Below are 14,498 nucleotides of genomic sequence, written 5' to 3'. Positions count from 1 at the left end.
TTACAGTGCAGCCGGTTCTTTATCCCGAGCGTGCGTGCAAGTGGGCCTTACCTAAACGTCGGCGCTATTGTCATGTGAAAGGAGGCCTTTTCTAGATGTCCTTCGTTCTCACTGAGAGGAAGCGAGTAGCAACTTGTTTTTTTTGCCCTTTTGTAGCTTAGAATAAATTAGGAGTTTAAGAATAATTTGCAAATGGACTTAACTTTGAAACCTAGGCTGATGCTATGTTTGGCATGTCTCACTTGCCCCGTAAGTGTGAAATACTAAAAGATTGTTTGACCAGGGAACTTTCGTTCCCATGTCATCTTCCTGGGGGTTTGCCACCGGTTTTGCAGCGAGATGATGAGCTGAGGGCAAATGGTCACTTCTTACATGGGCAGCAACAGGTCCTAGTTCTGAACTTTGTTTCCTGAGCAGCAGCAACAGAAGTGAACTTCAGATATAGATGCCTCGACTCTTGGGGCTCCTGTTTGCCATGTTTTATTGCTGTTGTGTGGCAGCATGTTCTTGGTTGTTTCGGGATTCCTGTTCAGATGCTACACGGCCTTCAGAAAAGCAGTGTTTTTCCGGAAGGTGGCCTGTAACACTCGAGCTTTCGTCTGAATTTCATAGAATTGTTAACCTCCGTCTCTTTGCTTTATGTGCAAATAGCTGCAGATACTGAATTGGCTCCTCTTGTATTGTGTGTTTCTAGCAGAGCGCAGTGAGAGAAGTCTTTTAAAATGTGCAGTTAGCCTAACACTCAAGGGCATCTGTGGTGTATGAAAGTGCACTTTATTTCCAATAGGCTAAGTTTCAGGTTTGTGTTAAGATGTTGCAATTTTCCTCTTTCTGCTCAGAGATAAGAACTTTTGCACTGAGAGTGTGGTGGTTCTCAAGGGTCTGTTGCTTAATCTTCTCCACTAAACCCTTTGCCACAAGTCTAGAGAGCATTTGCTTTGGGTGATGCAGGCTCTCTTGAGTGATGTCTTGAGTCATTACACTGATACAACTGCTTTAATCATAGTTGGCGTTAACCAGAACACTTCTAATATTGAGTCTCTCCACTTTAAAATCATGTCTCTTGGTTTTACTGGCCCTTTTATTGCCGTTTGTTTGGCAGCTTTTCCGTTGCTCGGGCCCTTTGGGTGTACAGTCTGTGTTGTTTCCAACATTTTTGATGTCCCCAGGGTACCCAGCAGCTCTTTGAAATCCCCCAAGGTTTGTAACTTTTCCAGTGAGCGATTACTAAGGCTGTGTGTTGATCATAATTGCAGTATACGTAGTCATACTGGGCTTGCCAATGGCAGAGGAGTTAATAACTTGTTCTTTCTTTTTCAGGTCAACACACAATGAGATGGAGAAGAACAGGTGAGTGCTTGAGATCTGTTAGGATTTGTGTTTGAGTGAATGTGTTCTTTTTCAGCCTAGGCAGGGGTCACCTGGGTCTGCTTCCCAGGGGAGAAGTCATTGCAAGTGCACACTCTGTGTCCTGGTCTAAAAGTCGTGCTCTAAGCATGGTTTGGGAATCTGAGCTCGGGGAACTGAGGCAGCGTTGGAGTAGAGGAGAGGAAGCAAGAGGGAAGGAAAGGGGCAGCTGGGTAAGGCAGCAGCAGGAGCGGGCGGGCGACGTATCGCGTCACTTAGCACGAGTGCTCCGACTGGAAGTGTTTCCTGTCTCCGACCGCTAGAACAACTATGTAATAAGCGGATGGGAATGCCGTTTATCTAGCCTCCGTGCAAGTTCAGGTTTGTGAAACTCTGAGGAATGTGCCTCTCTTTGTCCCAGTGCTGAACTTCTGAATGCAGAGTGTTCATCGCTGTGGGTGATACCCATCTCCTGTTTCAGGGAGGGAGTCTTTGTCCACGGGGGAGGCAGTCTATTGCACTGGCCCACAGGAGAGTTGCTCGCATGTTGTGTGGGCATCGCCAGCACAAGCCAGCCTTCGCCCATTTACTGCTGTGAGCAGCYCCTTTGCCTGAACAAGGATGGCAGCTTTGGTCTGACTTTGCAGCATGTAGCAGTTCCTAAACTGCCTGAAATGATGCATTTGTAGAATCTTGAAAGCTGTTCCCTTAACTGCAAGCTCATTTCTCAAGACAAAGSCTGAAGTTGTAGGTGTGCTCTTATCAAAGGAGTGAAGAGTTGGAGGCTGAAGCGTTTCCTAAGGGGTTCTGAGCTTTTTTCTAATCGGATTGRTCAAAGGGGTATCTGTTTTGGGGTAGAAGAGAGCTGGACTGGAGTTGATGGTACGTGCACATTTCAGAGCACAAAGACATGTCCTTAACTGTAGGTAGGAGTCCTATAAATAAYTTTGCATGCTGGAGGATGCAATGGGAAACTGGAAGATTCCATTAAYAGGAAAGCCCAGCACATGTTAATTGTTCTGTGGCTTTTTAATGTTCCATTACAAGGTTTAAATTGCATGTCTCTCCTTAGTGAGCTATTGAAGTTCAGCTGAATTGTTCCTCTTTGGAATATTTTGTGTAGGTACAAGATTGGAGCTGAGAATGCAACTAACTGTTAGTTTTTTGAGACAGACTGGTGTGGCCTTTGTGTAGTTGAAAGATGGCTTTGTATCCTTTATAAGCTTCTCTTTTTCTSTGTATGGCTTGGATCTGACTCAAATATTGCAGCGTAATGGTGTCTGTTACTGTTTAAGTACTCCCGTGAACTTGTTTGTTTTTTATCTTAAGAGGCAGAAATGCCTAAGTCCCAAATGACATGGGTGAGAAAAGGACAGGGCAATTTATTCCTTGTTTTAAATGACTTAAAAATTAGCATTTGCTTACTGAAAAACTAAAGCGTACTTAAAGCTCTACCAAAGGATGCATTATACCCCTCTTGTTGCCGCATTGTTTAGACCAGAGCTGTGTTGAAATCCTGTTTATAATGTTGCACAAGTAACTACAGTAAAACTTCTGTATTTTAAGCCCTTTGAAATTGGGTAACTGGAAAAAAATACCTTATTTCTGCATAGCGARCATCTGCCTCTTCCTATTTCACTCCTAGTTGCAGATACCTTAATCCGGTCCTGCTGCTGTTGAGCTGGTGAATCCTGGCCTCGGTCTTAAGACATGGCTGATGTAGGCTGCAAAAGCTTGCTTTCTTTTCCGCTGGCATGAGGACCAGTTTAGCTTAGTATTTGGAGGGAGAATTATGGGTAGATGGTATCTTGCTAAGCATGAACACTAGCATAATGAAGTGGTCTGGCTGGCATGTGATGGACTTGAAAGGTCATTTGTCGCTTAAGCAAATATTTTGAGCTTTTCTTTTTCTTTTTTTTTTTCTTTTTTTTTTCCAGTGAGTCTTCTGGGGTTTAACTGTGGCAACAGTTTTATTTAGTTAAAACATGGCAAAAATCTGCTTTTGTATAAGCCAGCTTATGCTGTAAAACTTTGAAGTGGAAACTGAATTTTTTTACTTCAGAGTTTGCATTGCGTAATCCAGAAAATTGCTCAGTGTTGGCAAAGCTGAAGGGGCTACTTCTGCATTTTCCACCATTATGTGTGTTCATATGTCCAATCTCAGTTTTAACATCAAAGCACAACCTCTGCAAGTGGATTTTGGGTTTTATTTTTATTGTAAGAACGCCCTGCATTGCAAGGCCGTCTTTGTAACAGAATTAGCTTTGAATTTCGGTTTTGTTGTTCACTCTTGTAGAGCACGGTTGTGCTGTCTCCTTATCCTCAGATCTTACGGATGGATCACTTCGAACTCTGCCAGGCACGGTTGGACAGGTCTACGCAGCTCCAATAAGATCTTACCCCTCCTATTGAAAATAATCTTTGCAAAGGTTCGTCTTTGAACCTGTCAGCGTTCAGGTTTTACCCTAACGGCCAAGACCACGTGCTTTCTTTGCATTGTAACTCAGGAGGTACTTTGTGTAGGCAAATCGCTGTTTACTTGTAGTGTGCACAAAACAAGATAGGCAGGTAGTTGCAAAATCTCAATTTGCTGCTGCCTGTGTCAATTAGGTATTTCAAAGACAGGTGTTGCAACCAGTGCCTAATAATGTGACCTAAATATTGGGGCAGGAGTGCTGAGCATTAGAAAAACCTTGCCCGTGTTGGGAGCATCACCGTTGTCCACGGGTGAAAGGATTTCCTTGTGGATCCATAATTTCATTCCTACGTCCAACAGTGCTATGAAAGCAGTAAAGCATTAGCTTACGTATTAAGGCRTACGAACGATGCACGTCTTGCGTCGCAAGCCATTGATTGAGGGAGTGCTGGGAGGCTTCTGCGCTGGGGTCGCTGGCCAGCGTAGCGCCGATAAGGGCCCCGGTTGCCTCAGTGAGGCTCTTAYTTTGAATGGAGCTGCAAGTGCCAAGGCAATTGATCTGAAACTGGCCAATTCCTACTAAAAATAGAAAAAGGAAGTGCTTGAAAGGATGCAGTCCCTTTACAGCTGCTTAATACCAGACCATTTCATCTGCCAGCCGAACAGAGGCAAAAAAKTATCGTGGGGTGAAGCTTTTTCAGGAGGGGGAGGAAAAAACCCAAACAGCGTATGATTACCCCAAAAGTTGAAACAGGCCTTCAGCAGCTCCTTGTCAGCTGCACACTGACAATCCAGAAGTTGCTGGTGTGCTTTTTTTGGTGTGATTCGCAGAAGCTCTCGCMGCTGGCCAGAGCCGGGCTTTTTGGTGAGGTATAACGCCGGCAACGTCTGGCTTGTTTTGCAGAAGTCCTGTTCATCCACAKCTCTGGGAAAGAGGCTGCAGGAACTGTGGGTGTGTGAAGCTTCTGAAAAATCAGGCCTGGGCAACTGGGTAGATCCCAGACGTTTTCTGACTGTGCAAGAACTCTGGAATCGTTGCAGCACTCAAAGCTGTGAAAAATAGCTATTCCAAGGAATCCGTTTGCTTAGTGCTGTTCACTTTGACGGGGAAAAGCGTGTATTGACTATAGGTCAGTTTAAGCACTCCCAGAGCTTTCCTTGCTTCCATAACTCAACCAGAAAAAYGTGCGACCCTGTGTGATGCACGTTGGTCTTGTCCAACCCAACTGTCTGCAGATCCATCTCTTGAAACGGCCGTTATCTCAAAGATGTATTTAATCGTGCTGCTTTTCCCAGTTCCTAGTGAAAGACTGCTTGCATTTAAACCTTGTTGTTAGTTTGGCATAAATTCTGCAGCACCTGTAAAATGATGGACTGAGTAGATTAATGGAATTCGTGTGCTCTAAAAAGTATTTCTGGCACATTCCTCCTTTCCAGAAAATTTTCAGCCTGGTTGTTTTTTATGGCTGTAAGCCAAAATGCAGTATTCCAACCTACCTTTTTTTTCTTCTGGCTGCTGTTTTCTCCCTCTGTACAGAAGYAGGCCTCTCAGCCTACCGGACCAGTAAGTTTGGTATCAAAGAGATCTGATTTAAAGGCTTTTATGTAGCTAATGAATTTGGAAACAGTGTTCTTTTTGATCTTGAATTCTCAGTGGAGGTATATGATGTAAACAAGTTCTTGGAACGGTAATGTTTTGTACAAACTGTTCGCAAGTGCTGAGCACCATAAATTCGCTGAAAACAATAGCATCAGGTGCCAGTATAATAAAACCCCTCTTTTCCTGTTTCGTTGCAGTAGAATTGACTAGTTAACTTGCAGAGCAAGGCTCTGCTTGGCCTGGGGTCTGTCTTCTGCTGCAGAGGGAAAGACTGCGCTGAGYGGAGCGCTGGTAGCTCACAGAAATTCAAAGTGAGAAGAAACAGGTCTCCAAAATGCTTTTTAAAAGTCCATGAAAAGTAACCTGCATTGGCTACTTTGTGTTTTGGGGAGGGGGGTGGATGGGAAGGGACTTCTTTTTTTTTTCCTCAACAGGTCTCCAGATGTGTTAGTTGAGATGCCGTGAGCTTTGCTTGAGGCGCAGGCTTGTCTGAGGTGCCCGGAGCTGACGCTCACGGTGTTTCAGGAGTGGGTTTGCGAGTGAATCGCATGCCTTGGGGCAGCGACGTCCACTGGGAAGGAAGAAGAGGCAGATAGTACGCCTGACTTAATTGGCTGTTGTGTATTTGCCAGAATCTGTAGTCTTTTGAGGCTGTGGTGATAGAGTGGTTTGGAAGAAGTTCCTCTGTTTCTGGGTGGCAGTGGCTTTAAAGATCTGATCTTGGAGCGGTTTAATAACCCAGAGGGTGGAAAGGCATCAGGTATTGTGCCAGAGGAAAATGCAGAGGAATAAATCCTAACATAGATGGCCAACTGCTGTTGTTATGTACTGTATGGCTTAGATGATAAATGCCCTGATTATCTTTCCCGTAGCTGCTTGCAGATGCTAAATGTTCAGATAAGTGCATTGCAAACACTATTTAACATGTTATGTGAACTCTGCTTCTTTTACAGGCGTGCCCATCTGCGATTGTGTTTGGAGAAGCTGAAAGGGCTGGTACCACTTGGTCCTGAATCCAGTAGACATACTACGCTGAGTTTACTAAAAAAAGCTAAATTGCACATAAAGGTAAGTCTGAGTTCGTTTCGTTGTGGGAAATGTCACTGAGTGGATCTGCTTTGGGAACCTCTGAGATACACAAAAACGGTGCAAATGAAGTTCTGCTTTGTTGAGGGAAGTTGCTAAACTGCCCCGCCGGAGGGTTGTGATAGAGCCCCAAGGGTTCAAGGCTCAAGAAAGTGAAATCCTTGCAATCCTCACGCTCTTAGGCCAGAACATCCCCAGACCTTTAGTTTGGCGCCCGCTGTAGCCGTCAGCGTTCGGCGTTGTTCCCGTTAATGAGTGCCAATTTCAACAGCAGTGCTGCTGTACGGGTTTCAGTGCGTCTTGATCCTTGGAAAAGGAAAAGCGAGCAGCTGGGTCAAGACATTGTTATGGAAGTACTGACTTAGGCTGGTGTTGTCAAAGGTCRGTATTGTCTTTCTCGCAGTTAGTGTCAGCGGTCGATGTAGCGAGTTTGTGCAACCACCAAGGCTTCTCCTTACAGGCGGGCTTACAGATGCCTGCCACTGTTCTTTAAAGCCTAATTTGGGTGTTTTATTTTATGTACGCTGCAGCATTGCCTAGAGGCCTTAGGAAAGGGGCATGTTCAAAGTACTGGCTGATCAAAAATGGAATAATTTGGGGAAGTTTCCTGATCTTTTTCTGTGTGTTTTTTTTTGTTTGTTTGTTTCGTTTTTTTCTAGCTGAGGAATATTTACTACTTTACTGCTTTCCTTTCTCGTGACTTTCTTCGGGAAAAGAAGTTAATGTTAACTTTGGATAGACGAAACTCTCTTTACTGAGTATATTTAGAGTTTTATGAACCAAAAGATAAAAGCGGTGGTGTTGAGGAAGAGCTCTGGCCTCAGAGTGCTCACAAATAGCTAGCTATCAAAGACTCGGAATATATAAAAATAGGATTGGGCCAGTTCCAGTCTAGCTGCATGTAAGCTGCTTGGAGGGGGAAGCATCATTTGCGCGTCTTCTCCAGTGGTCTCGGTGTAAATATGATTCAGCAGCAGTTTAGTCTTTAACGAGTCTCTGAGATCTGGTTCCGATGCTGGCTCTCTGGGGCAGACACTGCTCTGCAGTGGAGGACCCTGATCTGATTTTGTGCGAGGGTGAAACTCGTGTGTGTGCGTGAGCGGCTTTCGGTGTTCGTGGTGTGCGAGGAGCTGCCTTTTAAACGTCCATCGCACTTGGAGTTTGCGTGCGGCCAGGYGAGCAGTCAGCGCGTAAGGCGTTTGGGATGGGATGTTTGTTCGTACGGGGGTTTTGCTGTCTGTCTTGCAAACGCAGGAGCAGAAAACAACATGTTACGTAGGGGACAACCGTGTTTGAAAGAGAAGCGAAGCGTAGAGAGGTTTTGCTGGTAAACGGTGCTCATTCAAGTACGGGTGTTGGGTCCCCTAGAAAAACAGTCGTAGGGTATCTGCTGGCAGCCACCTTGGTGACTGAAGTCTGAAATGATTTGAAGCTGTTGCAGTGCAAAGAGCACAGATCTGAGCAAATGYTCAAGTTACCAAGCCATGAAAAACTGGATTTCTAGGAAGTCTGAAGGGTTTGAGTTTCTTCCTGCAATAAGTTCGTTACTCGGAGGCTTGAAAAGCTGTCTGCACAAATCTCTCCGATTGCCTGGCACGCTTCAGTTGCTCTTGTGATTTCCCTCCTGCCCTTGCACTGGCTCATCACAACTCTAACTCACCTGCTTAACGTACTGAGTCTAGGCCTGGATACCCTTCATTAGTTAACAGGAATCGTATTTAGATAACATAAAAGAAAGTGATTTTCAGTTGTTTGTGCTGGGTGCACGCCCCTGGAAGCTAGACTGGATGTTTAGAAGGCTGAGCTGGAAAAATGTAGGCCTCAGCCTGCAATAGGCAGAGAAGCTAACGGTGCCTTATTTCTCAACCTGCAGAAGCTTGAAGAATATGACAGAAAAGCAGTACACCAAATAGACCAGCTGCAGCGGGAACAGAGGCATCTGAAGAGGCAGCTGGAGAAACTGGGCATAGAAAGAATAAGAATGGACAGTATAGGATCTACAGTTTCTTCGGAGCGCTCGGACTCTGACAGAGGTGAGGCTCTTCGGCTGGGGAGGGGCYGCGTGCTCGTCACCAAAATGTGTTTCGAGGTCTCGCTGGCAATGCTGTAACGCTGATCTTTCTGCTTACAGAAGAGATTGATGTGGATGTCGAGAGCACAGACTGCCTACCTGCAGACCTAGACTGGAGCAGCAGCGGTCTGAGCGATTCGGATGAAAGGGGAAGCCTGCAGAGCGTCTGCAGCGACGAAGGCTATTCCAGCTCGGGCGTCAAGAGGTTGAAGTCACAGAGCAATCACAAGCCTTGTCTCGGTCTATAAGAAGCAACTCCTGTAGCCGTTTCACGCGTTGCTGTTTCCCTGTTGGATCTCGTTAGGTAGTGTATTGGACCGTCCCACAATTCTCTTGCACGTAAATCTAACGTACCACCGACATCATTGAAGTCAGCTTTGCCTAAGTCCCAAAACAGTGCATAGGGTTGTGGGTTACAAGCTACTCTCTGGAGCACACATCTGATTGCATCCACTAGCTTCTCTTCCTGTCAGTAAACTCATCTCTGTGAGACTGTACATTCCAACCAAATTTTGAAGCGCCCGAGAATATTTTAGCAGTAACAGCGACCTAAAAAAGCCTCTACTTCTTTTCTTTCTTTCTTTCTTTTTCTTTTTGGCTTGCTGTTAGTGCCTGGTATTCTAGATCTGCTTTGTATTTGCCTAGCAACGTAATGTATCTAATGATCAGAAATAGGGCCCAAAGGTAACCTGTCTGGGCAATGCTCTGAAGGGAGAACCAATCTAATATTTAGTTTAGATCTGGCAGTGGGTGGAGGGAAGTCTGAGAGCGGTGCGCGGAGCATTTCAGCCATGTCACGTCTTCGGCGTGCGCGATAATTGCACTGTGAAATGCTGGAGCGTTAATTTGAGGACTTATCTCTAAATATTCAGGGTATTAGCGTAACCATATAACCTTTGGCCCAGTCCTGCTGTCTTACTACAGCTCCTACTGGTTTTTGAAGGCCGCGGTGGGAAAGCAGGAGAGATCCTGCGAAGGCCGCTCTTGCGTTARCAACCGCCGAGAAGCAGTGGGAGTTCTGACGACAGCAGGGCTGCGGGGACCCGTCTCGGGAGGTTTTGAGCACCCTCTGCAGAATGCAAGGCACTTCTCCCTGCGAGACCGGGCTGCAGGACCTTGGCGAGGGAGCTCCTGCTCCTCCTCTTGCAGAGCCTTTGAGAGGACGTCTTCAGTTTGTRCACATCTCAAAAGTTTCTTTAATACCTAAAACCAAATGGTACTATACTTCTCCTGTGCAATTTATGACCTCATGCATTACAGCTGCATATTACTGTTCTAGGCAAGTTTTCCTAGAAGCTCGTTCATGCATCTTGTCTCTGGGACAAATTTTTTCTACCTCAGAGAGATGAACAAAGATTATCTCAATCCCTTTAGCACAAAAATAATTATGCCTCATTTGTTTTATAGAAGCGATGCTTGGTCCTCTTCAAATCTGTTACGCAAAAGTTAGCAATAACTGAGTGATGAGGGTAGCTGTGCTACCTTTGGCTGTTGGTGATTGAGAAGGGCACGTTTTACAGAATGTTGCTTAACAGTAAGTTACTACAGTTATTCAGTAGAGTGTTACTGGCATTTAAGCACTTCTTCAGCTGGTTGAGTTATTTTTAGGCACTCTAAAATTGGTTCCCTAAGGATTTTGGTTGCCACCTTTTAGGGGGGAGACAGAAAACAAAACACCCTTCCCCTCCCCCCAAAGCTGTGGTTTCAAACCTTGCAACACTTGGATTTAAGCTAACTAGAGCACATGTAAATGTACATAAAACACATGATCTATAAATAGTATTTATTCATTTTATATGAAACTAATGTAATGGAGATACATTCTTATGACTTTGTGCTTTTATAGATGTTCTGGAAACTTTGTACGTAGCGGTCTGCTAACTCAGATATATAGATTTCTTCGGTCCTTTTTGCTTGAAACATTTTAAGGTCTTTATATTCAGCCCACTTGGCAAACCTTTCGCAGTGAATATTAAACGCTTGATTCCAGTAATACGACCAACTTGCACAAGGTGACCAGAGAGGCCCTACCATTCAGCTAAAAGCAACTTTACTATTAAAGGGCTATGTAGCTTATTTAGTGATAGGCAACAAAAACAGGCTTTCGTACTTGCCTGCAGTCTTTAAAACTTAATTTTAAAAAAATGCAATTTCTAGGACTTCACTAGTCAAGCTGCCAAATGCCACTAAGACACTCTGTAAAGTGCAAATGAATGAACTATATAAAACTTTTTTTTTTTTTAATGTATCCTTAAGCTATTTTTGGATCATTTGAACTCTTTGAAAAGCAAGTGGATGGGAGATGGGGCTAGTGGATTGCTAAAATCTCCAAAGTGTATTCTCTTTTTGTGTGTGCTATGTTTTAAACGAAGAAAAAAAAGGATTTTTTTAAACAGCTGGAATTTTCAGATGTCCAGCATATTTGCACTGAACTACAACTCGTATGCCTTTTGCATTTGTACGCCTGCTTCCTGAGTCCGAGCAGAGAATCTTCAGAGAGCTAGCTCAAACCCTGTAAACTTAAAAAATATATATATATAAAGAAAAAAGAAAAGAAGAGTTGAATATCTGCACTTTGAGGTCCTTTGCTCCAATACATTTTTGCTTGAGAGACCTCTCCAGCTTTTTTGTTCCGAGTGTTGCATAAACTGCCTCACGACTCCAAACCTAGAGTTGCAGGTATTGCTACCTTTTTCAAGGTGAAAGTAACTTTAGACTTTTGGAAAGCATCAGAGGGGTAAATTAGAGTTACAAAATTGCGTAGTTTGTTTTTTATTTAGACGTACCAAGTCTTAAGGTTTCGACTCTGTGTTTTTGTTTTTTATTGTTGTGCCTTTTTGAGTTAACTGCATTCTTTTTTTGGTGAAATATTGTGTGGTTTTTGTCCCGATATAAACCAGTAATTATTTGACCTTTGCACTGTTTGGATGTGGTCCTCTTGATCTCGATGGCATAGAAAATTTTGAACTTTTGAAAATGATGCACTAATGTCAAACTGACACAAGGGTAAATATGGTGTTTTTTCCAAAACTAGGCAGGGGGAGTACATTCTGCTGCTCGGGGCTCTCGGGCCGTGGCTGTTTTGACCGGGACCATCTCTGGCAGCTTCGGGTCTCTCTAGGTCCTTCCTTATCGGCCAGCGAGCCCGGCCCCAGGCAGCCGAGTCGTCTACTCCCGAGGTTGCAGAAATGGTAGCACTGTTCTCTGTTTTGCCAGCCTTTTTCTCGAATTCACTGATCCACCAGCATTATTAAGAAATAAGCTGCAGAAATTAAATTTTTGTAGATTGTTATAAAGGGGGAGTGAGGAGCAACTCATATACCCCAAGTTTACGATTGATAGTTGCACAGATGTGTGTGAGTATAAAACACGCCTTTTTTTTCCCTTTTTTTTTCCCCTTTTTTTTTTCTTTTTCTTTCTTTTTTTTATTTTTTTTTTTTTTCCTTTNTTTTTTTTTTTTTTCCTTTGTGGAGGGCAGATCATAAAATGCTGTCCGGGGTCTCAGTGCAGATGGTGAAACCAGGCACGTGCTCGTCCGGAAGAGAAAGCGGACGCTCTTGCACTTAATCAGAGCAGAGAAATCACAATCGCAGTAACTTGTGTGTTAATGATCGTCCGTCTCAAACGCCGAAAGTATTGCTTGTTCCTGGCGAGCTTTTTGCTGAGCGTTGAGCGCCCGGAATCGAACTCGCGTGCGAAGCCGAGCTTTCGACTTGTCGAGGTGCTGATAGTCGCGCGTCGCAAATTCCCAGGGTCGTGGCTAGTACCAGTTTCTCGTATAAACTCAAAGAGCACTTTCTGAGCGGCTCCCTCGTGCCGCTCGCCGTCGTAGCGCAGCGGCCTCTACGGCCCCGGCTCCAAAAGCGGAGCGCGCCCTGGCCCCGCGCGGCTTCGCTCCTCGGCCGGGGCCAGGACGGAGCCTCACGACGCCGCGCGGCAGCCGGCGGGGCCTTTCCTGCCCTCCTCCAGCCCCGCCGGGCGAGCAGAAAGGGGCGTCCGAAATGCCGTGTAGCAATATGTCAGGGCTTCGCCTTCCAGTTCTGCCCCTTTTTTGTAACAGATTTCAGGTTTTGACACTGTACTGTATTGGGAAGAATTCTGCTTTTGCCAAGCTACATGTTTGCTCCCCTGAAAGTGTTATTTTGCTGTTGCTTGTTTTTATTGCTGCTTGACCCGAAAGCTGTGGGTTTTTTTTCTTTTCCAACTGTCTGCTAGTAGAAACAGGTACCCGATTCCCAAGCGTGGTTGAACCATTAAACTCGTACAACAGCTCTGTGAATAGCTAGCTGCGTAGATGTCTGGGCGGTGGAAGGAGAAGTCCCGAGCRCGGGTAGTCGCCCTCCTTTCGACTCTGCGACGGCCAGTTTCCCAAAATGTCTGGAACGTGATAAAACCGATCGTCCGCGCTCCTCGGCGATAGCTGTGTCGTACCGTTTCCTCCGGGGCAGAAGAAAATCGATAGAGGCGTCTCTCTCCCGGTTGCTATTTGCTGGGTAGCTGTTGCGTGACTTAAAAGCCTTCTGAAACGTCCGAACCTTGAATCAGTCTGGATTTTTTTTTTTAATATCAGTTTTACTTGTGCTTTTCTTTTTCTTTCTTTCTTTGCTTCCACATTGACGCGAGAACCAAACTCGCTCGTCTCGCTCGCTCGAGTCGGTGCTGTTCGCTGTTGAACCGTTGGCTTTATTTTTGGCAGTCTTCCGAATAATAAACACGGACTAAACGGGGGAGCGGCAGATGGGAGAATATGAATTCTGTTTCCAGATGTTCAGTTCCTAATGTAAATACCACATCATTATAAATCCTGTGTCAAGACCATATAATGGTGCTTTTTATTACAGTTAGCACATGCATTTTTAGAAACTACATGTTTTAGAAGACCTTGCTGTGTATATGTATACTTCTGTATTGTTCGACTGTTAGAAAATAAATTATTTCATTATTAAAGAGAAGCGTGTCCTGCCGACCGCCTTCCCAACGGAGCGGCGAGCGCCCGGGGGCCTCTCCCGTCTCGCCGTCCGCTGGTGGCTCGAGTGAGCGGCAATCAAAACGGTGCCGATAAGGAAGCGGGGAAGGGTGCCAGGGCGAAGGTTTGCCGCGTCCGGACGAGCGGGGCCGAAACCTCGCCCTCGCCCTGGCYGCCTGCCCCCGCAAAGGCCTTTGCCCAAGAGCCAGTGAGAAAAGCGGCCCTGAGGGGCGAGTCCCGAGGGATTTCCCGGCGCCTTTGGACGCTCGGCCCCCGGGATCAGGGGCCCCTGGTACCCTGCAACCCCCTTTTTGCTTTAAAGCACCACCACAACTAAAACCTCCAGAAGGGAGCCAGGGCGGGGAGGGTGGGGCGGCTGGCGCGGGCGGCCCCGATGGCCGGCGACCGCGGGCCGCGGCGGGGGTTTCTGGGCTGCGGCCCCCCTCGCTCTGGGTCTGCGGCAGCCTCCGCGGGAGCGCGGCTGGGAGCCCCGGAGCSCGGCCGCGCGTGCCGGGCCTTCGCCCTCCCTCCGGGAAGGGGGAGCGGCGGCTTTCCGAGCACGAGGCTTCTCCGTAACTTCCGCCCCCCGTTTCTGCACCCAACGCCCTGCGGCGGAGGTGCTGCTTTCTGGCGCCGACGGSAGCCGCGGATGTTGAAAGAGCGGCCGGGCTGTTGCGGGCAGGCAGGGCCGTGGGACCCCCCACCCTGCGCTGCCCCGGCCCCGGGGGTTAAACCTCCGTTTCCCGCTTGCCTAACTGCGGCCCCAGCCTTGCCCAAGCGGGCGGAAGCTGCGCTGCCACGCGCCTTCTTGCAGAACGGCTCCGGCAGCTCTGGGCCTGGGTCAAGGTTATTCCCTGGTGAATTCATTTCCCTGGGAAGGGCAGAGCCCGACGGCACCTGCAGCCATCAAGTCCCCAATGGTGCAGCTCTCAGCTGGGCAGAAACCCGGCGCGGGAGAGGAGGCACCTCTGAGGGCTCCGGGCATCAGCAGTTTTCGCAGGATTTTTTTTTT

At 46.5% G+C, this 14,498-nt stretch overlaps 1 protein-coding gene across 2 annotated transcripts in view; it reads left to right on the top strand.

Moving 5' to 3' along the window:
* The window catches only part of MXD1 (MAX dimerization protein 1), a 16,273-nt gene extending 4,842 nt beyond the window's left edge, over nt 1–11,431 (top strand). For both annotated transcript variants that reach the window (XM_085301045.1, XM_085301044.1), the window contains exons 3-6: nt 1,321–1,350; nt 6,317–6,431; nt 8,323–8,482; nt 8,581–11,431. In XM_085301045.1, coding sequence (XP_085157171.1) covers nt 1,321–1,350; nt 6,317–6,431; nt 8,323–8,482; nt 8,581–8,768 — 493 coding nt within the window. In that variant the 3' untranslated portion in view covers nt 8,769–11,431. The remainder of the gene's footprint in view (nt 1–1,320; nt 1,351–6,316; nt 6,432–8,322; nt 8,483–8,580) is intronic.
* The last annotated feature ends 3,067 nt before the right edge of the window (nt 11,432–14,498 follow it).

This window comes from Rhea americana, unplaced genomic scaffold (assembly GCF_003343005.1).
Source record: "Rhea americana isolate MKP2758 unplaced genomic scaffold, rheAme1 scaffold_171, whole genome shotgun sequence".
NCBI classification, from domain to species: Eukaryota; Metazoa; Chordata; class Aves; order Rheiformes; family Rheidae; genus Rhea; species Rhea americana.
The sequence above is the reverse complement of the archived record's forward strand: the minus strand, read 5'-3'. Positions and strand labels throughout refer to the sequence as shown.